This window comes from Mirounga leonina, unplaced genomic scaffold, assembly GCF_011800145.1.
Source record: "Mirounga leonina isolate KUSES-001 unplaced genomic scaffold, KU_Mleo_1.0 Mir_153, whole genome shotgun sequence".
NCBI lineage: Eukaryota > Metazoa > Chordata > Mammalia > Carnivora > Phocidae > Mirounga > Mirounga leonina.
This window is the reverse complement of record NW_023270387.1, coordinates 14,658,058-14,680,776: the sequence shown is the minus strand read 5'-3', so window position 1 is coordinate 14,680,776 and position 22,719 is coordinate 14,658,058. Positions and strand designations below refer to the sequence as shown.

The following is a 22,719-nucleotide window of genomic DNA, read 5'->3' as shown; positions in this document are numbered from 1 at the left end:
GGAGTCTGCTTCTCCCTCTCCCGCTCCCCCCTCTTGTGCTCTTTCTCTCTCAAATAAATAAATAAAATCTTTAAAAAAAAAAAAAAATTTTTTTTAAATTGACTTTGTTATTTGCACTTTCAGTATTAGTATAACATATAGACAGTTCTCTTTCCAGCCACTTAACCAGTCTCACATTTAGCTTTTTCAGTAAAGTAGAAATAATAAGTAATCCCCCTCACAGGGTTTTTGTAAGGATTAAATGTAACGTGTAAACAAAATGTTTCAAAATAGCAAAGCAGTTTGTGAACATAAAGTATTATTTTAGGTATCTAAGACCACCATTCACATTGTCTTTTTCTTCTTTTGTTTTGCCCAAAATCTGTGAAAAACACAAGATGTTCCTTAGAATTACTCAGTGTAATAAACTGTAAATATTAGGATTTTAAAACCAAAAAGAAATGAAATCCTGTAGTAAAATCTAACCTCATGACTGGCTGCCTTTTATTCATTGTGTTCTTACCTACTTTCCTTGTTTTCCTGTTGTTTTTAAGGTATTATCTTCCATAGTACTTAGTTTACAGTTTTACCCAGGCATTTTTTTTCCCAAACAGAGAAGCCTTCTTGATCAGATGGGTGTCCTCTGCATTTGAATCTTTTTTAAGAGATGGTGAAATTTTATTGGCTGTAAGATTATTGGACAATGAGGCACTTAAAATTATATCCTCCAAAAAGAATATTTTACACTGACAGGTTGGAACCAGATATACTACAGCTTGCCCCCACACATCTTTCTTTGGTGTAGCCATCTGTGACTCTAGTTCTAGTTCTGAATGCTATGCTCCATAGCTAGCATAACTACGCCACTCTAAAGGCATAGCCTTATAGGAGCGCAGACTTCTTTGGAAGGCCTAAGAACCTACTGTTTTATTCTGCTTAACATTATGAAACCTTACAGAGTTGACCCTTGAACAGCAAGGGTTTGAACTGCAGATTTTTTCTGTGGTACTGTAAATGTATCTTCCTTACAATTTTCTTAATATTTTTTTCTCTAATTTCATTTATTTACATATAACATACAAAATGTTTTGTATGTTAATTTACATTAACGTAAATATATGACTATTTACGTTATCAGTAAGGCTTCCAGTCAGCAGTAGGCTATTAGTAGTTAAGTTTTAGAGGAGTCAGAAGTTCTATATGGATTCTCGATTGTGTGGGGTGTCAGTGCCCCTAACCCCCACGTTCAGGGGTCAACTGTATTAACTTTGCGGTGATTGAAAATGACAACTCTTACTGCTTCAGACCGTAGGCGCAACTTTTGAAGACTTTGTAGATAAGATAATGATGAAATGGCAGGTAGTCCATTATTGAGGGAAACATGGGAATTCCTTATTGTTGGCAACAAAATTTCACATCAGGGTCAAGAATCTCCACTATTTTGAGAAATTATTTTGTCAACCAGGTTTAATAAGAATTAATAGTTTATTGTTGATAGGTATTACATTATTCTTAATCCTCTGTAAATCATTTCTCCGGCTAATGTGGATTTCTTATTATAGGAATTGTTTTTCTAAGTTTGCAAAAAAAGTCTTTAAATGCATTTCCTCATTAGTTACTGTGGTAAAATTGGGGTGTGTTTCTTAAGTTAGAGATATTTTTGAAATTATTATCTTCCATATCCTTTTTTCTGGGCAGCAATAGATAGATACCTGTGACAACCATTGCTATCTCCTCCACCATACTCATACTATTTTTTCCCTTGAAATTAAGATTTGTAAGGTCAGCTGGCCCTAGGAGGTAAAAAGAAACTACTACTCTAAAATCAGCTAATGGGGGCCCCTGGGTGGCTCAGTCGTTAAGCGTCTGCTTTCAGCTCTCAGGTCATGGCCCCAGGGTCTCAGGATCGAGCCCCGCACTGGGCTCCCTGCTGCATGGGAAGCCTGCTTCTCCCTCTCCTACTCCCCCTGTTTGTGTTCCTTCTCTCGCTGTGTCTCTCTCTGTCAAATAAAATCTTAAAAAAAAAAAAAAAAACAGCTAATGGGGCAATTTTCAGCTTTTTTAGGTACCACACTTCTATCAGATGCTTCTCAGTACTAGGAAATTGGAAGGTATACTGTGCTTTGGTTGTAGGCAACAAACCAACTTGGGCTAACTTTAGCAAAGGGAAATTTATTGAAAGAATGTCAGAGGAGTTCACAAGAGTGAGAAAAGTCACACTTGGAATTGACCAAGGACCGAGGCAGCTCTGAAGGGCTTAGGAAGCTACAAATTGTTACGGGATGTACTATAACACTTTAAATTCTTAGAAGGGAGCATGGAGCTGGCCTGGCTTCAGTTGATGTCTCCCATTTAGCTGGGGAGGTTGCCTAGACTATTCAGTGGGGTGAGGGACATGCAATTCCTCAGAAGAAAGGGTGCTATTAGGAAAGGGAAAATGGATCCTAGGGTAGCCAAAACACAACAGATACTTAGTGGGTCATTTCCACCGTACAGTGGAACATGCCTTTGGAGAGGTAAGGTGGTGGAATCAGACCTCAGGTTGTTGTGGGGTTGTCATGGGTTTGGTAACTTGACTAAGATAAAAATCACATATCACACAATTTACACATTTAAAGTATACAATTTAGTGGTTTTTAGTATATTCACAGTTGTGCGAATCACTTTTAGAACACTTTCACTAAAAAGAAACTGCTTTAGCAGTCTCCCCTCATTTTCCCCTAGCCCTAACCAACCACTAATCTACTTTCTGTCTCTGTGGATTTGCCTGTTCTGGACATTTCATATAAATGGAGTCATATATGGTTTTTTGTGAGGGACTTCTTTGACTTAGCATTTTTTAGGGTTTATCCATGTTGTAGCATGTATTAGTACTTCCTGTTTTTGTATTGCTGAATAATAATTCCATTGTATGGCTATACTACATTTGGTTTATCTGTCAGTTGGTAGGGTTGTTTCTACTGCTAGCTGTTTTGAATACTGCTGTGAACATTCACATACATGTTTTTGTGTGGGAATGTTTTTATTATAAAACAAAAATACCTAACTTGAAAGGATATAAATAACAAAGTATCTGAATCAGCACACAGTTTTTAAAGTTTTTAGCTTCCTTCCTTCTTTCTTTTCTCCCTGGTAGCTCCCATGATTTCCTCTTGGGTTTCACAGTTGTCTGAGCCTGACTTGAATTCTCTTTCATCATATTACATAATCTAGCAAACAGTGGTAAGAGACAGTGTGGATGTGTTGAATTCCCTGACTGCTCACCATATGGGGCAAAATATCAGTGTATCTTAACTTAGAGACTAGCTTACTTTAAAAAAAAAAAAAAAAAAGTCTTTAAACAGTTTCTGTAGAGCATAAACCCTATCAGAGAGTGCAAGGGAATAGAAGTTAGTGGCCTTAATCTAAGTTAGAAGGTGAACCCAAAATGGGAATTAGGATACCCTTAAGCTAGTTCTAACCTGCCTCACTTCATTCAAAAGTTTTATTCTTTTAAAGAACCTGACTTGAGAAGTCATTGGGAGGCGCTTGGAGACCACCTAGCCTTTTATTTTGCTATAGAATTGAGTAGTGTGCAAGTAGCCTATTTAAAAACCATTGAAGAAAATGAACCCATGGGGGTAATAAGCCCCCAGAGCAACTGTAGATTTAACAGAGTTGACTCAAAGTAGGAAGGAAGAGATTAAGACCCAAAGGGGCAAAGCGAAGGATTTTTTTCTTTGACCTGCTTTATTATAATCAGACTGTTTAATGCTGGTTATAGGAACAGAGGGTAACAAGAGTATTGTCATTGGACCATTTTTAAAATTCTGGGAGCTGTTTCTTTTTCTGATCATATGGAACCCGTCTGACCCCTGTGATGGGTTCTAGGTAGGATGAGTATTATGGTGGGAAATGCAAGTCACGATGCTTATTAGATGTTTCTGTAATAACGATTTTAACATGTTAGAGATAGTTCTTTTGGTCATTAGCTTAAGTATAGAAATGATTGTTACAGTGATTATGAATCTCTTTCCTAATTTACTTTCATAATTCTTTGGTTTTAGAAATTAAAATTAAAAATTTTAGTTTTAGATATGGAAATGTTCTTATTCCTCCCTCTTTATACTTCTTCTGCCTGTATATGTGTATGTGTATATGTGTATTTAATTTTCAGTAATTTGGAGGAATCCTTTGCTATTCAGGTAATTTGTCCTAGTAGGAAATGTTATCTTTGCAAAACACACATGACAAAGTAAGCTAAATGTGAAAATGAAAAGTCACGCTCTGATGTGACCATGGATTAAGATAACTGGAATAGAATTGAGCCTCCAATTGAGCACATTTCAGGACAGAGAAGTTGGATGTGAGCCATTGACATTGTGAGCTTATATGATGCAATAAATCAAATAGGACCGGAAGTTAAACTTTTCCAGTTGATTCCTATTTTTTGCAAGGATGAGTTGTCAAAGCTACAATTTTTCATTGTGCTTAAATTGGCTTACGTGTCTAAAAACGTACAATCTTCCTTTGTATTGTTCGTGCCATTTTTTTCTCCACTTTTTCATTATGAAATGTCCTTCACCGTTTTTTCTGTTTATTCAAGTCTTATTTGTGTTAGCCCACGTTCCTCTTTGTTTTCTTTGTTGTAGATGCCCAGCTTCCTTAGATCTACACATTCCCACACATACAAATCCATATAGTTTTTATTACATTGAGATACAGTTGGTTGTTTTTTTTTTTACGATTTTATTTATTTATTTGATAGAGACACAGCGCGAGAGGGAACACAAGCAGGGGGAGTGGGAGAGGGAGAAGCAGGCTTCCCGCTGAGCAAGGAGCCCGATGTGGGGCTCGATCCCCAGGACCCTGGGATCATGACCTGAGCCGAAGGCAGAGGCTTAACGACTGAGCCACCCAGGCGCCCCCGGGATACAGTTTAATAATATACTGTGAGCAGTTTCATAAATACTGGTTGATAATGATGGCGATGCTGACTGATGATTGACTTGGTCTCTGCCTATTCTTGTAAAATGCAAATGTGGGACACTTGAAAGCTGTACCAAAGAGGTATACCTCCAGTATATTTTAGAGAATAATTTGCTTATGTACTGTTTTTATTCACAAGTAATTTGCATTTTCTTGTCTCTTAGGAGGAGAGCATTCCCATTGCTTTATCTGGTAGGGATATCTTAGCTAGAGCAAAAAATGGAACAGGCAAGAGCGGTGCCTACCTCATTCCCTTACTTGAACGGCTAGACCTGAAGAAGGACAATATACAAGGTTAGTTTGTTTAAACTAAAAATGGCTGTTTTACTTTGGAGCTGTGTGGAAGATATTATCATCTCTTCTTATAATTTACATAATCTGGGGTTAGTATTTACCTTTTCTTTTCACAGCTTGTGGCCCAACTGTCTTATAAAATACCCCGCTTTTTAAAAAGATATCTAGTTTTCAGAGGAGTTTTACATATTACACAGTTTTGATAGTATTCCAGTGAAATAGGCAAAATAAGTATTGCCTTGTAGATAGGAAAGCAAAGATCATGAAGTTGTCCGACTTTGCTATATAAGCTGTGGAACTGAATTGTTCTTGGGGCGCCTGCATGTCTGCAAGAGCTCATGAACATTTTCCTCTATAAAGCCTTGTGGTTCTGGAATTTTTAAGAGTTTAGTAAGTAGTGAAGAAATAAGTTTCCATAGTTGTATGCAAAGTAAGCTAATAGTTAAATTCTGACCTCTAAAGCTTTTTCTGAAATTTTCATAAATTGATGTTGATTTGTATTGAACATTTCTTCCATCTTCCGTGTGAAGTAAATGGAACCTGGGCAGCAGGAGTTCCCTATTCAGGTGTTTAGTGAATCCCTTACTGAAATATTAAATTAATAAACCTTGAGCTAATGGTTGCCAAGTCAAAGAACCCTTTAAAGGTTTGTAACTAAGGAGTACCAGGTTTATAAAGCAGTGTTGCTGAGGAAAAGTCTAAAGCTAGAACACTGTAATGGGTTCTTTTTCTTTTTCTTTTTTTTTTTTTTTTTCAAAGGAGATTTACTTATTTAACTTTTCAGAATTAGGCTTATTATGATTCAAATTTTTAATATGTCCTGAGCATCTAGATTGCAAGGGGCAGTATTTCTGTAGCTTATTATACTCTTAAAATATGTTTCTTTTTTTCTATTTTCCAGCAATGGTGATTGTTCCCACTAGAGAACTTGCTCTACAGGTCAGTCAAATTTGCATCCAGGTCAGCAAGCACATGGGAGGGGCCAAAGTGATGGCAACCACAGGAGGAACCAATTTACGGGATGACATAATGAGGCTTGATGACACAGGTAGGAAATGATTATATAATGTGGCCTAGCTCTCCCAAGTGTAATTACAGACACGGGTGTTTCCTGAACTTACTAAAAATTGTTTTTAAGAATTAAGGACCAGGGGCGGCTGGGTGGCTCAGTCAGTTAAGCATCTGCCTTTGGCTTAGGTCATGATCCCAGGGTCCTGGGATCCAGCCCTGCGTCGGGCTCCCTTCTCAGTGGGAGCCTGCTTCTCCCTCTCCCTCTCCCTGCTGCTCTGCCTGCTTGTGCTCTCTCTCTGTCAAATAAATAAATAAAATCTTAAAAAAAAAAAAAAGAATTAAAGACCAGAAACACTGCCGTAGAAAAATGAATAAAGGAAATGACCATTTCGTTAAAAAAAAAAAAAAAAAGACAAATTGATAGTAATTGAAAGAATATTCAACCTTGTTGGTAATTTTTTTTAATGTAAATATAGATTGATATTGTATCTGTCCGATTGGCAAGGCTAAAAAAATATTAGTAACCAATAATAACTTTGAGAAGAAATAGGCTGTCTTGCAGCGTGAGGGTATAAATTGATACGATCTTTATGGTGGGCAGTTTGGCGTTGTGTTTTGAAATTATAAATGTGTATTTTCAATAATCTTTTCCTGAAGAAATACTAGGCAAATACAGGGTTACTACAGTGGTTTGTAGTACAGAAAAATTGGAATATCCTAAATGTCAGAGGGCTAAATACATTGGGGTATATAGTCTGAGTGGAATTCCACGAAGCTATTAAACAGTGAAGCTGATCTGTATTTATTTTCATTGAGTTCTCCATGATACATCATTGAGTGAAAAAAGATAACACAAGCATGAAATCCCCTTATGTAAAATTAGACATAAAGTTTGAGTTAGAATTTTATATATGGTTGTCATTTGGTAAATTACTATATGCTTCATACTGCACAGTTATTTAAAATGATTATCTCTGTTCATCGTACAACAGTCTTCTGAAGACCATTGCTCTAGTTTAGAGGCAAGCAGCTGTATGAGATGCCTGGTATATCTTTGTTATTCATTGGGGATAGTTTAAGACAAGTATTCCCCCTTATTTGGAGCAGATGATTTGGGAAGCTATTAGCCTGCCCCATGTAGGAGTGAAACAAGTATTCTCTGACCAACCTAAGATGAAATGAAAATCCATATCTTAAAACACATATTTGCCTGTTTGTATTATTCCTGCCGCTACAAGTTTCTGATAAAATATGTACGATAAACCTTTACTGTATCCTCTTTGCCCAAGCTAAAATGAGTGAGAATATATACATATATATATTTTTTTAATCTTGTGTAGTGCACGTGGTGATAGCTACCCCTGGAAGAATCCTGGATCTTATCAAGAAAGGAGTAGCAAAAGTTGATCATGTCCAGATGATAGTATTGGATGAGGTAATGTCTCTTCATTTCTTTGTTTATAACTGCCAGTGAATAAAGCAAAAGCTCTTTGTGTTACATGTGAACCTTTAGTCAATGCATGACTCTTGTCAATTCAAACTAATTCGCTTATAAAACATGTTTTGCCCATTAAAGGCAATAGATGGTAGGCATTTTTAGGAATAGTTCAGCCTAGTTGTCTTTTTCTTAGGGATGCCAGATTGTAAGTTTTGTTTTTATTTTTCAAGAAAAGGAGTTGTTGAATATCTCAAAGTCAAGTTCATTCTAAGTCTCTTTCCAATCAGTGATACATCTTAAAAAGCATCTAATGTCTCTAATCCCTCATTTAGTATATCCTGCTTTGTATTGTTTGTTTTTTTGTCTCTGGTATATTTGTTATCTCATCAGGTTGTAAGTGCCTTTTAAGAACTTATTGGACTCTACATTTTTGGAATCTGGCAGTGTTTTTATACATACACTGTATCAGTGTTAATGTTTTGAAATAAAGTTATTTACCTCTTTGGTTTGTGTTTTAGATAACTAGATCAGGTCGATCATAGTCTAATTCAGACAGGTTTTTTATCTTTGAGTAAGAAGAGGTAATGTTTATTAGTCACTGTGTACTAGCACATGTTTTTTCATTTGCTTTTCACAACAACCCTGTAAGGTAGGTATCCTATGAAGCAGTTACTACTGCTAATTTTTAAGTTGTGGAAACTGAAGTATTGGGTGGTTAAATAACTGAAGTGTATTGGGTGGTTAAATAATGTGCCAACATAGTTAATAAGTGAAGGAGGCAGGATTTCAACCCAGGTAGTTTGACTCTGCAGATTGTACTCTCAACCACGTACTGCCTCTAATGGAAATCACATTAAAATTTTGTTAGGGGAACAAGGACTATTATCTGTCTAGGGTTTTCTCTTTCCTCTAGGATATGGTATTACAGATTTTCCCCCTTCTGAATCACTGCAAATGTGTTTTGGTGCCTTTGGAGTAGGGAGTGTCATAGAATACGGTTTACAGCCAGGCGTATTCCCTGAATGCCCCTATGGGGTAATGCCTTATTAACCTTGAACACTGTTTTTTTAAACTGTCTTTCTTTTGTACTGCAGGCAGATAAGTTGCTGTCACAGGATTTTGTGCAGATAATGGAGGATATTATTCTCACGCTACCTAAAAACAGACAGATTTTATTATATTCCGCTACTTTCCCTCTTAGTGTACAGAAGTTCATGGTGAGTATAAATCTGTACTTGGAAGCAGTGCTATTCATTCTGTTGCCCACGAGTATACCTTTATTCATAATTACATCTTGTTACCAGTTTATGCTGATTATTTCAAGTTTTTGGCTTTCCTGCCAGCTGATCATTTAAGGTTTCTTGTGCATAATTTAACTGATTTTTTTTTTAAACAGTAATTTGATCAAATTCTTTATTCACTTAGCCTTTGGTGTCAGGCTGACATACAGCCATTGATATACTGGATAAATTGATTACAGTGTAATCCTGTATACAAAGTACAAAATAGGAATTTAGCTACATACGTATCTGAATGTTAGATTTTCTGTTATATGGTAACTTATTTCTTCTGTCGTAGATTATTTATACTCTGAAGAAAACTGCATGCCTTTTAAGCAAGAGTTGATCAGAAATGTATGGGGGATATATTTCAAGTTTAAGAGATATGCTCTGCTTTTTTAATTATATGACTTTTTTTTTTTTTTTTTTTTTTTTTCAGAATTCCCATTTGCAGAAACCCTATGAGATTAACCTGATGGAGGAACTAACTTTGAAGGGAGTAACCCAGTACTACGCCTATGTAACTGAGCGCCAAAAAGTACACTGCCTCAACACACTTTTCTCCAGGGTAAGTAATAGGCTTCAGTTGCTGTATTACCCATTACTTAACCCCCCAAAAACAGTTGTGTCTGTTTTCCCACCATTTTCAATGTAAAGATAGTCCATATCTTTTCCTAAAAGGTAGTTGTGGTTGTTGATCTGAAGTTGATACTGTATGATTGACATCAAAGACATTTTTAATTAAATTATAAAATAATTTGACCTTAATTATAGTCGATTCTCATTATTTGCATATTATGTATTTGCAAATTCGGCTACACGCCAAAATTTGTAACCCTACAATCAATACTCAAGTGCTTTCGAAGTCATTTGTGGATATTAGTGACACAATAGAAAATACCAGCTGTTGTTCATATTCCCAGCTGAGATTGAACAAAGTGACACATTGCCTTCTTGTTTCAGCTCTCATAAACAAATGTCTTTTTCACAGTCTGTGCCACATCAGTGCCACATTTTTTGCATTTTTGTTGTTATTTCATGGTTTAAAATGGCTCCAAAGCTTAGCGCTCAAGTGCTGTTCATTTCTTCTAAGCACAGGAAGACTGATGTGCTTTGCAGAGAAAATGTATTTTAGATAAACTTTGTACAGACAGGAATTACAGTGTTGTTGGCCATGAGTAAATAAGGTGCCTTTAAACAGTAACACACATAAAACAAAGTTATCTGTTGATTAATTGATGAGAAGTTGTGACTTAGAGGCTCTCAGGAACCTTCCCGTGTCTCCCTACAAGCAGTGGTTCTATGTTCATGTTTTCAGTTTTTGTAGCAACTTTATAGAACAGAATTATTGCAAATAATGAGAATTGAATGTGTTTCAATCATGTTGGCAATTATGTGGCTCTTATTAAGCATACTCTCCTACAATAAAATTTCTAACTTATCTGCAACTATTAAGTAAATGACTAGTATTTACAATATTTACAGTTTTGCATCTCTTGTATCATGAGATTCTAAGTCTTAGATCATGTTCTTTAGTATTTGTTTGTCAGTATTTTCAAGATTTGGCAAAGTAAATGAATGTGTTTTTTTTTCTCATATATTCCCTCCCCCCACCCCGCTCAGCTTCAGATAAACCAGTCGATCATTTTCTGTAACTCCTCTCAGCGAGTTGAATTGCTAGCCAAGAAGATTTCTCAACTGGGTTATTCTTGCTTCTATATCCATGCTAAAATGAGGCAGGTGAGTAAAAAATTGGAACTCGTGTGTGGATTTTAAAAATCTTTTTCTTAAGTATTTCTTGGATTTTTGTTTTGTTTCAATGCTTCTCCATATGCCCTAAGTTTAAGAATAAATTATTCCTTAGTAGGCAGAGGACCTTTCATTTTAACTGCTAGGGTTCAGTTTTCTAACTATAAAATACTAACTATAAAATATATACTCTTAAGCTCACAAGGTTGTTAGGAAAATTGAGATAATGTATAAAACGAGTACTTTGTCAAGCATGATACAAATACGAGATTTTATTCCCTTCTTTCCCAAGTAATGTAGATTTGCCCTGTTTAATACAGTAACCACTGGTCTCATGTGGCAATTTAAGTGAGTTAAAATTAAATAAAATTTAAAATTTAGTTCCTCTGTTACACTAACCACATTTCAAGTGCCATGTTACATGTGACTAGCAGCTACAGTTTTGGAAAGTACAGATATAGAACATTTCTATCATTGCAGAAGGTTCTATTGGACAACACTCCTCTAGATTTTTAATTTATGTACCTCTTCAGTCCATATTTTTTTTCTTTATTTGCCTTTAGGATGCAATCTCTCTAAATTTCAGAACTTAATTAAAAAAAAAAACAGTTTAAATAAATTCAGAACTATAAAAACATTTGTGTTGTGTGTGGTAAACATTGAAATTTTGTGAAAACGGTTTCTGAAGACTAGCAGATTAAGAATTTGAGTTAATCAGCTCAACTTTGGTTTTCAGAGAAGTTTGATAATGGATCAGATACACCACGTAAATCCTAATATTAGAAATTGTCACAGGAAATTAATGTGTTAAGCTGTAGAGAGTATTTCAGAGTGGAAGAATGTTGCTTTGAAAGGAAAGACCAGTTTGCCAGATGCTAGATTTGTCACTTGTGTCAGAGTCGTTACGCATGTGTTCTCATTTTTTTTAATTGAAAAGTAAATTTTTGGGGCGCCTGGGTGGCTCAGTTAGTTAAGCATCTCTTGATTTTGGCTCAGGTCATGATGTCAGGGTGGTGAGATAAAGCCCCACGCTTGGTCGGGAGAGTCTGCTTGAGATTCTCTCCCTCTATCTGCCCTGCGTGCTCACTCACAAATTTAAAAAAAGGAAAGTAAATTTTTGTTTTTGCGTACATTAACTAAAATATTCAATTAATTTGGTCAAGCCAAATTTTTGTCATCTTCTGTTTGAAACATTTTAAAAATGGATATACAAAAACATGGTGAAAGTTGTCACTTTAATTAAAATTCACTTCAGCAAAAAGGATAATATCCTTAACAGTTAAGATAAATGCTGAATAAGGGCGCCTGGGGGGCTCAGTCAGTTAAGTGTCTGCCTTCGGCTCAGGTCATCGTCCCCGGGGTCCTGGGATCTAGCCCCACATCGGGCTCCCTGCTTGGTGGGAAGCCTGCTTCTCCCTCTCCCACTCCCCCTGCTTGTGTTCCTGTTCTCACTATCCTCTGTCAAATAAATAAAAGCCTTAAAAGAGAGATAAATGCTAAATAAAGGTATGGGTAGGTATTTTTGTTTTGTTTTTTAAAGATCTTATTTATTTATTTGAGAGAGAGCACGAGCAGGAGGGAGAAGGAGAAGCAGGCTTCCCACTGAGCAGGTAGCCTGACATGGGGCTCGATCACAGAACCCCAGGATCATGACCTGAGCTGAAGGCAGATACCTAACCGACTGAGGCACCCCTTGTTTTGTTTTTTAGGTAGGCTCCATACCCAGCGTATAGCCCTGAGTGAGATCAAAACTCAGATGCTTAACTAACTGAACCACCCATGCGCCCCCATGGATGTTTTAGTTGCTTATTAATTCCCATGGGAAACTAATTTGATTAACTTTTTTTTTAACTTACGGGTATTGAATTCATTCATCTCTCATTTGCGTAAATTTGGGGTATACAAAACCTTGAATAGGAGAAATTAGTGATGAGAAATTTAGGGCTGTGCATATGAGTTTTTAAAGAAATCAGATGCATTGCTTTGTTCCTAGGAACATCGAAATCGTGTATTTCATGATTTCCGAAATGGCTTATGCCGCAATCTTGTTTGCACTGGTAAGTATTTCCTTTACCCGTTGTTTTTTCTCCCTGGTTCAGCTCTGCTTTTTCTGTCCATATCTCCCAACAGAATCTGTGACAAGAGTTCAGCTCACCCTAAAGCCATTTCTGGAATTTCCGAAGTTGAGAATGAGCTATAGTTAATTCCTGAAACTAGTTTCCATATCTGAAACTGCAGAATACTTGTTACTGGCACTCATACCTCATCTGTCTTTTAAACTAGTGGAATTTATGTGTTTTCTGAATAATTTTAGCATACAGGAACGAGTTATATGTACCGTGTGCAAAATAAATTACGTTAAGAAACTATATTTTGGAAGTTATTTATTGTGGTCTTTTAATTTTTTTGCCAGAGACAGACTAGTCTGTATTTTGGTGTATTTCAGTACATGAAGAAGAACAAATTGGGGAGGCAGGTGGACAGTCAGATCAGACAAAGCAAATGGATTGAGTATCCTCCAATTTCTACTCTGGAAATACAATCTTAGTATTGGTATGAGAGTAATCATTTAAACTAGGCTTCTGGGTAGAGAGAAGAGCCTGGATTTTTTTTTTTTTGTTTTGTTTTTAGTTGAGGTATACACAAAAATATAGTAATTATAAGGATATTCAGTGAATTTTTGCACATGTACACACCCATATTACTAGCACCCAGATCAAAATTTTAGAATACTATACAATTTGGATTTTTAAGAATACTGCTATAGAAATAAACTCCAAATTTATATACTAGCAGAATACTGAATTTGCTAATTTACAAGAACCAAAACAGGGCTATCCGATATCCTGAGTGTTCCCACTTTATCTTGTTTCTCTGCTTTATATCTAAAAGGACCTTTAATACAGCTGCGAATTAATACATATATGTTTACTTTATCAGCACTTTTTTTTTTTTTTAAAGATTTTATGTATTTGATAGAGATGACAAGTAGGCAGACAGGCAGGCAGAGGAAGAGGGAGAAGCAGGTTTCCCGATGAGGGGCTTGATCCCAGGACACTGGGATCATGACCTGAGCCGAAGGCAGACGCTTAACCAACTGAGCCACCAAGGCACCCCACTTTAGCAGCACTTCTAAATTTTGTATTCAAGTACTTAAATATAAAGTAATCTGATTTGGTGGAAAGGATACTAGACTAGAATTTGAAGATTGGGGCTCAAGTCCTACCATTTTGTACTTGTAATCATCAAATCATACTTTTATGCCTTTTTTTATTTGTAAGATGGGAATGCCTTAAAGTGAATTCTGCACAAATACCTGTTGCAGTTTATTCATTCAAAAATAGTTTTTGATATTCAACATATATTTTTTTTACTCTTTGCCAGGTATTTAGCTTGGTGCTAAAAAAAATACATGTTACTCCTCAGTTTTATATTATGTATATTTTACCACAATTAAAATTTTTTTAAATACATACACACTTCCTTCACTTAGGGAGCCTATAGAAGAGGAACTAGTTCATTGGTGAAATGTTGAGTTAAGCAAATTCAGAATGTGCAAACAGAACAGTATTTAGTATGTCATTAAATAAGTACTGAATAACAGGTGTATAAAGTGTATAAATATATGCGAAGTATCACCCTTTACTTAAAGGAGCAGTGGTTTAATCAGATAAAAAAGATAACATTAAGAGTCTAAGACAGGCCCTGCAACCTTTTTCTTTAAAGTGCCAGATAGTAGATATCATTTGGTCTCTTGTTACAAGTTTCTCAGCTCTGCCATTCCAGCTCATAAGCACCCTTAAACAGTACATGAACAAATGGGCATGGTCCTGTGACAGTAAAACTGGATTTACAGAAACAGGCTTTAGGCTGGATCTACAAAGGAGTAAAAGTAATTTGCAAATGTGAGGTATGTGTAGTAAGTAATCCTAAATTTTCATAGGAAAGGAAATTAACATGTGACCTGAGAAGAGGTGGAATTGTAATTGGCTCTATAAACTAGGTAAGTTTTAGACTTGCAGAAGGAGTTTTAAGTTAGGGGACTGGCATCAAATGTGATCCATAGAGGGCTTCAAGAAGATATGTTTAAGAAAGGATGAGTAGGGGCGCCCGGGTGGCTCAGTCGGTGAAGCGTCTGCCTTCGGCTCGGGTCGTGATCCCGGGGTCCTGGGATCGAGCCCCGCATCGGGCTCCCTGCTCGGCGGGGAGCCTGCTTCTCCCTCTCCTCCCCACTCATGCTCTCGGTCACTATCTCTGACTTTCTCAAATAAATAAATAAAATCTTTAAAAAAAGAAAGGATGAGTAGATGAATTTCGTGGAGAGGAAGGTTTGAGGAAGAGATGTGTTAGAGAACTACGTTAGGACCAAAGAGGACCTTGTATGTCAATTTCAATTTTTATCCAGGGGCAATTCAAAAGGATAAGTTATAAATTGAAAGCAGTATTTTAGAAATAGTGGTCACGACCGTCATGGATTATTTTGGAGTATGGAGCTGATAGAAGCCTTGAAACCTAGTTATTAGTCTATTGTAATTGTCTTTACTTGCAGTTTTCAGAGCCTAAATTAGCATAGTTACTGTGGGACTAGAAAAGAGAAGTGGTGACCTTGTACTTGCCTCAGACTTGTAAATCACGTAGTAGACTGAAATGAATGAATTCAAAAAGTATAAATTAACTACGAGTGGATTACCTCTTCTTTTTGAGGTATTTTTGGTTACACAAAGTTTTTAATCTATTTTAATCTTGGATTGCATACTAAAAAATAGGTGAAAAGAAAATTATTCCTGAGACTCATTTATGAGCTTATAGTTTACCAGTCATTCTGACCTCTTGCATTTGCAGTTATCTTAAACCATTTTTTAAAACTTAATGGGACTAGGAAAGGTAACTTGCTAGCGGAAAGTTATTTATGATAATGTGCATGAAAGGTAATGCTAGTAATTTGCAAATGCATTTGAATTACTGAATGAAGTGACTAAAGCTTAGGTTGCACTAGAAATACATGTTAAAAGAGTATTATGGTACCAAGAAACATGCTTAAATTGAAAGATAATGATGGAGATTCTTTCTTTCTCTTTTAAGATTTGTTTACCCGAGGTATTGATATACAAGCTGTGAATGTGGTAATTAACTTTGACTTCCCAAAGCTGGCAGAGACCTATCTCCATCGTATTGGAAGATCAGGTGAGGAAAAGGAAGATGTTCTTTTAAGACTGATTTCTAATTCTTGTAGAGCATTTAAGAAAAGTTAAAATAACTTTATGCTTAAATTGAGATAAAATTCACAAATGAGGTCCTTAGTTTTCTCATTAGGTGGTTCAGTCTGTAACTACTGTTTAGTGTATGTATTTTGGCAACTTTGACACAAATGAGTATCTGTTTTGTCATTTGAAAAAGGTAAAATAGGGTACTACTTTGGGCTGTGAAACCTGAAGTTGTGTGTTTGAGGAGACCATAAGAAGTGGTTTTAAAAATTCAGAATGGCACTGAACAAAAACATGACGCATGTATGGTTTTGCCACTAATAGACTTGTACATGCACATCATCAGTTCTCTTTAACTTAAATTTTTATTAATGAAAAAGTGTTTTTCATTTTTAGGTCGCTTTGGTCATCTTGGCTTAGCCATCAACTTGATCACATATGATGATCGCTTCAACCTGAAAAGTATTGAGGAGCAGCTGGGAACAGAGATTAAACCGATCCCAAGCAACATTGACAAGAGCCTGTATGTGGCAGAATACCACAGCGAGCCTGTAGAAGACGAGAAACCTTAACAAGCATGTGCGTACCTGACAGAACCACTAAGTGAGCATAGTATTTAAATCAAGATCCTCTTTCCTGGAGGAAATTTGCTGTTGCATTGCATGTAATAGCAGTGATAGGGTAGAACACCTGTTGGCATAAATGACAGTAAACTGGACATACTGCTTGGGTGAAGTTGTGGTCCCATTAGAAAATCCATAAATGCTGCTCTTGAATGAAGTTTTCTTGTATAATGTGATACAAGAGCAGTACTTAAGCCAAATCCAGACTGCCAAAATAATGAAAGCAAAGAATCTTTTTCAACAATTTGAATATGAAAATATTTTTTTTTTGTCTATATCACTCAGTCATTTCTCTCTTAATCACTCTTAATTTCTACTGGGCATCTTAATAAATCAGGTTAATTACCTGCAGTGCCTCGTTGCCAAATGTGTAATCAGGTTGAGAGGATAACTGTCTTTTTTTAAATGCCCAGTCTTGTTTCCTGCACCACCCTCTTCTTTCATTGTTTGGTGACTGTTGGATTCTGGTAGTAATGCTCAAACGAAGGCTCAACATAAAGAATACAGGCTTGTTTTGCAACTTTTTCTAAGGAAAATGAAAATCTGTTTTGAGAGATGGTAACTTCCAAATTAGCAATGAGCATTTTACCTGTTACACTTTTTTTTTTTTTTTTAAGATTTTATTTATTTGAGGGTGCCTGGGTGGCTCAGATGGTTAAGTGTCTGCCTTCGGCTCAGGTCATGATCCCAGGGTCCTGGGATGGAGCCCCGCATCGGGCTCTCTGCTCCTTGGGAGCCTGCTTCTCCCTCTGCCTTTCTCTCTCTGTCTCTCATGAATAAATAAATAAAATCTTTAAAAAAAAAAAAAAGATTTTATTTATTTGAGAGAGCACAAGCAGGGGGACGGGCAGAGGGGAGAGGGACAGGCAGACTCTCCGCCAAGTCAGGGACCCTAGGATCCTAGGAGCTTAACCTGAGCCTAAGTCAGGTGATGAACCAACTGAGCCACCCAGGCACCCCATTTATCTGTTACTCTTTCAAAGTTTCTGAGTTGCTCTTTTCACTTTAGTTTCTTTCTTTCTCCCCCCGCCCCCCAAAATGTCAAACAAAACCCTCAGACAAACATAAAAGTAGCCAATGTTTGTTGGTATCCTGGCAGGCTGTCAAGTTTATGGAAGTTTAAAAAAAATTTTGGGGCGCCTGGGTGGCTCAGTTGTTAAGCATCTGCCTTCAGCTCAGGTCATGATCCAGGATCCTGGGATCGAGCCCCGCATCAGACTCCCTGCTTGGCGGGAAGCCTGCTTCTCTCTCGCCCACTCTCCCCGCTTGTGTTCCCTCTCTCGCTGTCTCTCTCTCTGTCGAATAAATCTTTAAAAAAAAATTTTTTTTTTAATTTGTTTTTCTTGATTTAATTGTTTTGGATATCAGAACTTTCAGGCTCTTGTTCTGTCTCTGGAATGCCTAGCAGAAATTCCTTAATCCTAAATGGATTCTACGGCAGGCAAAGGCTTAGTTTAGTAGAAGCCACTACAGAGAGAGCATCTGGTTGGATTGTGAAAACCTAGGTATCCTGGTTCATATTGTTTTCACAAAAGTTAATTTTAGGTTTCTTCCTTCTTTCTTTAGGCTTTGACAAACTACAGAAGGCTCGTTTGGATCTGTGACACATCGTTTGGGGGGGATGCTCTTCTCTTTGTGGGTTTTTCATCTTTTTATTTTGGAACTATGAAGACTTAAAAGAGCTCAGACATTTTTTCTTTTTTTAACTGGTGAAGAGAAAAAGCTGAAAAGAAGGAATTTACCTTTTTTGTTCCACTTGTTTGCACTGTGTGCTGACTGAACATTAGTTGCACTAACTGCTGGTTTTTAAAAAATGTTTTCTGGGGAAGGGGGACAAGGAAGGAGGAGAAAGAAGAGAAGGGGAGAAACCCTAAAAAGAGAAGAATCTTGATGAACACACAAGCTTGTCTACAATTTCAAAATTCTCCAACAGCTGACTCTTGAGTGCATTTCAACTTCTCCCTTATTACTCATCCGTTTTTTAAGCCTGAAGAGCTTATTACTTATTTGTGCGAAGTGCCTTATGCTATGAGACCATTCAGAATATCATCTTTTAGACACAGCCCAAGGAATCAACAATAGTAATTCTTTTTCTTTCTTTCTTTTTTTTTTTTTTTTTCCTATCTTTTTAAATTTTTGTCTTTTCATTCTGGTTTCAAGTTGAAGTCTCTCTCTTCCCTTTTTACCCGATACTCAAGCCCAGGGCTGGAAGATGACACATATTAGTAATGTTAAACATCATTCTATTTTACTTTCTGTGGAGGAGTTGATATGCAACTGCAGTTCATCCGCACTGTAAATACATGTATTTAAAAAAAAAAAAAACAATCCCAAGTAAAAATTTCTTCTGGGCTGAGTAGATTACAACATCATCGCTCCCAAAGGAAAGAGCAGTCTATCATTGCAGGAGCCATATGACAAGCCTTTGTGCTCTATAGCAGAACACTAAAGACTGGTTTACATACGCTTCCATTAGCAGTTATGGCACTTGATGTGTAGACATGTCAGAGCCTTGACCCTCTTTCCTCTGTGGCAAAGCGTGTCCCATAGAAAATTGGGTGTGTATACTTGTATAAACTTTGTAAATAAGTTTTTTTCTGGGTTCATATATATATATACATATATATATATTTTTTTTTGGATGAAGGTTGCTGGGATTAAGGGGATTAGAGTGATTATGGGAGCAGCTAAAGATGAGAGGGGCTCAGTTTTCCGCAACACTAAATTCTAAAAAGTACTTTGGCCTCTTAGTGTAGAGAGCAGGCCTCTTTGGTGACCCTGTGTTGGAAGAGGAACCCAGAAGTCTGGGATTCACTGTTTGCTGCCACACTGTATCATCTTAATACCTTTGGAGAACACCTGCCAGAGAGAGCAAGGAAACTTCAAAAACCTATGACTCAAGATGTTATTTTTGAGAAGCTCTCTCTGATTTTGCTTCTTCTCCCCCCTTTTAAAAAAAGTTTGAGGAACTTTTCAAGCTCAGCAAAAGGGGACAAAGATTAATCTCCCTTGCAGTGTGGGAATTCAATTGAGTGGCAGTGTCTGAGCAGTATATGTACAAAGCATGGATTTTGCATTTCAGAATATTAGCCAGTACCAGCTTTGGTAATGTTAGCAGTTCTGGAGCTTACTTTCTGTGGATCACTTCCTGTACTGTGTAAGTGTGTTGCCCTCTGCCCACCTTGAGACATAAACTTGCAGGAATGGGCAACTCCTGAGAGCTGTTAACTTTCTTGCTACAGAAAGCTGCTTGCCATCCTTTTGCTTTGTGACAAGAATTATCTGTCATTTTGCATTGTAAATTGCTGGCAAATGCTTTACAGTCAATAGTGTTGCTTTAAATTGTGCCCCTCCCAACATGCTTGATGTTTGGCCTGATCTCCAGGCAAAAGGAGTGAGATGAATCAAAACCAGTGAACTTTTTTTTTTTAATGTTTTTAATTCCCTTTTAACCCAGTGTACTAGGTCAATCAGGAGGCATCCAGGGTTTAAAAAAAAAACAAAAAATAAAATTAAAAAAATTTGATTTCCATGTTCCATTTTTTCAAAACCCTAAAATATTACAAGATAAGTCCTGCATATGCTTTCATGCTTAACTCACCTGGATAAAGAAATCAATTATTCAAAGTTGCTTTTTTTGACTCTTGGCTAGTTCTAAGCAAAACTATTTGTGACTCACCCAAAACTACTTAGGATCAAAATCCTGCAGATGCCTCCTGATCAGACATGGCCCTAACTCCTTAAAAAACTGTAGCAAGAGCTGCACAGTACAAACCCAAAAAAGAATAAGCTCATTTATTTGGTATCCAAGCTATGTTCTGTCTGGCCAATTGGTTACTAAATACAAGCCCTAATTAAGGAATAACTTTTTTCCAGGGAGGGGTGGGGGGAGGGAATTTAGAAGGCATCAACTTTTGACCAAAAAAATCTTGCCCTTGTACTGATGCAGCTCTCTTTTTCCCCCACTTCTGGCGAGATAAGAGGGATCATTCATTATAGAAGAAAAGCAAAGGCTTGTGGTTGCAATTGGATATCTCGCTAGAGAGTGTGTGGGTGACAAGACAAACCGCGCAGTCGTCTTTGCCATTCTCAGACTGTGCCTGGTGCCACATGACTGTGGGTCCCTCTTAAAGCACAGACTTAATTGAAAGTATTACTGAAGTATAGCCTCTGATGAGGAGTGGCACTTAAATGATCTGGAACACCACTATTGGACACAGTCCTGTAGAGGCAGCTGTCCAGTTTTGGTGCTTGACTCTTGAATAGGAATTGCTAAATGGAAAGATGCTCTAAGGACTAGGTCAAAGCCTAGTCTTTTTTTTTTTTTTTTTTAAATCCCCCTCACTATAAGGAGCACTGTTACTGGAAATTGTTTTTGTGTTCTTTCCACTATTGGGTGTCTCTCTTAAGTAGTGGTAATATTTTTTCCAGTGGTTCGTTTGGATGAAACTGTTCCCTATTTTTAATATTTAAATTATGTCCAACTCATGGTTTTGCCTATGGTTGTAGTTGTGTAATGGGTTATGGACTGTTACACACCTTGCTGCCTCTGGGCCTGTTTTGTTTTTCTCTTCCCATACATTCCAGTGGAGAAACTTTCTTGGCTTTCCCTTGGGAATAGCATAAACTTATTCAAAAATGATCTTCCATGGGAAGAAGTAAGGGAGAAGCAAATCTAAATCTCTCTCTCAGTTATTTTCCAGTTGGTCTCAGCATCGTAATATGGGTGGGTCCCAATGGCTGGGGGGAGGGGGGAGGCAATTGGTTATCAGTATCTGTTTTCAGAATGAGATGGGAGCATCTTTCCTTTGCTGTGTGCTTTGTGTTTGATACCATCATGCTTGGGTTAGAACCAGATAACTCAGCACAAAGCCTAGAGTGTAAATTTGTTGGAATCAAAACATCTCATTCTGATCACTTGGTTTAGTTTTTTTTTTTTTTTCTTTTTTTTTTTTTTAATAGGGGTGGGAGGGAGGTTACTATGCCCCAAAAGGGAGGGTGTCTGCACTAAGGATTTAGAAACACTTTGGAAGTTCATAACCTCATCAGAAATGGCCTTTAGCCACACTCCTGACCTTACAGATGAGTAACAAAAAGATGAAATAATTTTGGGGGAATTAAGCCATGTTATTTTAATTTGCTACGTTTTTCAACGTTCTGTGTATCTTAAAAATTGTTACTGTGGAATCATTTTCTGACAAAATACCTTTGTCAAGCAAAATTTTTGGCTTCATGGGAGCTGAAGTCAACTTTCTGGTGAAATGAAGTGGACTTTTGTGAGCTTGTAGTTATACTTTATATCCTTAAAGATAGTTTTCTTAAACTCCCAAAGAAAATCTCTGGTCTTAAAAACTCATCTTTGGGGTAGAGAGTTAAATGTCCAAAGGCTGTAACAGTTCATGAGGTTAGAGGGAGCTAGCCTGGCACCTGGACTCTGCCCCTCCACAGCTGACAGATTCCAGCAGAAGTGTGTTTAAATTCTCCAGTAGACAATACTGGGCAGGGCAAGGGAGGGGGTAGGGCTGGGTTATTAAGATACAGGCTACTGTATTTTAACCAATGGTTGTCGGGGAGGGGTGCCTGGAGAAAACAAAGTCACTTCCCTTTTTTGAAACAAAACTAAAACTTGAAAAGTATTTTTGTTCAGTAAAAATGGGATGGAATTCCAGTGTCCCTAGCCACAAGGGACCAGTTCCACTGAGAAGTGAACAGTGGGGACTCAAAATTTTGAAAACATTTGGGGAAAGGGAAAATTGGCTTTCTGTTAATTGGCAAATGTTCCAGTGGGACTCTGTTTTTGTTGGGATATGTTACGTTGTATGTACACATATATGGACCAGAGTCTGCTGAGTTTATAAGGTTCAGAAAAAATGGTTGATAAAATCTCGGTTTTTGTTAATTTATCTCAATAAAAGCCCACTGGAACTCCAAATGTGTGTGTGGTATGTCCTTAGCAGGCTGTGCTATTTAGGAATTCTTGCATATGAGAACATTTTACTAAAGTAATTCACATGGTGAGACAGTAGGACATTCTCAGCACTACTTCTGTAAGCCCAGTTGAGTAAAATCTGAGATGGCTCGTCTCAGCACCCTCATCCAGTGTAGATGCTGTCCTACTGTCCTCATTTCACTTTTTCGATTTTCATTGCCTGAACAGAGAACCGAGATAATCA

At 37.1% G+C, this 22,719-nt stretch overlaps 1 protein-coding gene across 4 annotated transcripts in view; it reads left to right on the top strand.

The window, feature by feature from the left end:
- Positions 1–22,478, top strand: part of DDX6 (DEAD-box helicase 6) — a 34,181-nt gene extending 11,703 nt beyond the window's left edge. For 3 of the 4 annotated variants that reach the window (XM_035009087.1, XM_035009086.1, XM_035009085.1), the window contains exons 5-14: positions 5,112–5,241; positions 6,143–6,289; positions 7,593–7,687; positions 8,785–8,907; positions 9,410–9,538; positions 10,594–10,710; positions 12,713–12,776; positions 15,802–15,903; positions 16,320–16,502; positions 18,113–22,478. In XM_035009087.1, coding sequence (XP_034864978.1) covers positions 5,112–5,241; positions 6,143–6,289; positions 7,593–7,687; positions 8,785–8,907; positions 9,410–9,538; positions 10,594–10,710; positions 12,713–12,776; positions 15,802–15,903; positions 16,320–16,495 — 1,083 coding nt within the window. In that variant the 3' untranslated portion in view covers positions 16,496–16,502; positions 18,113–22,478. Of the gene's footprint in view, positions 1–5,111; positions 5,242–6,142; positions 6,290–7,592; positions 7,688–8,784; positions 8,908–9,409; positions 9,539–10,593; positions 10,711–12,712; positions 12,777–15,801; positions 15,904–16,319; positions 16,527–18,112 lie in introns of all 4 variants that reach the window. The other variant, XM_035009089.1, reaches the window with a different exon arrangement.
- Positions 22,479–22,719: the final 241 nt, after the last annotated feature.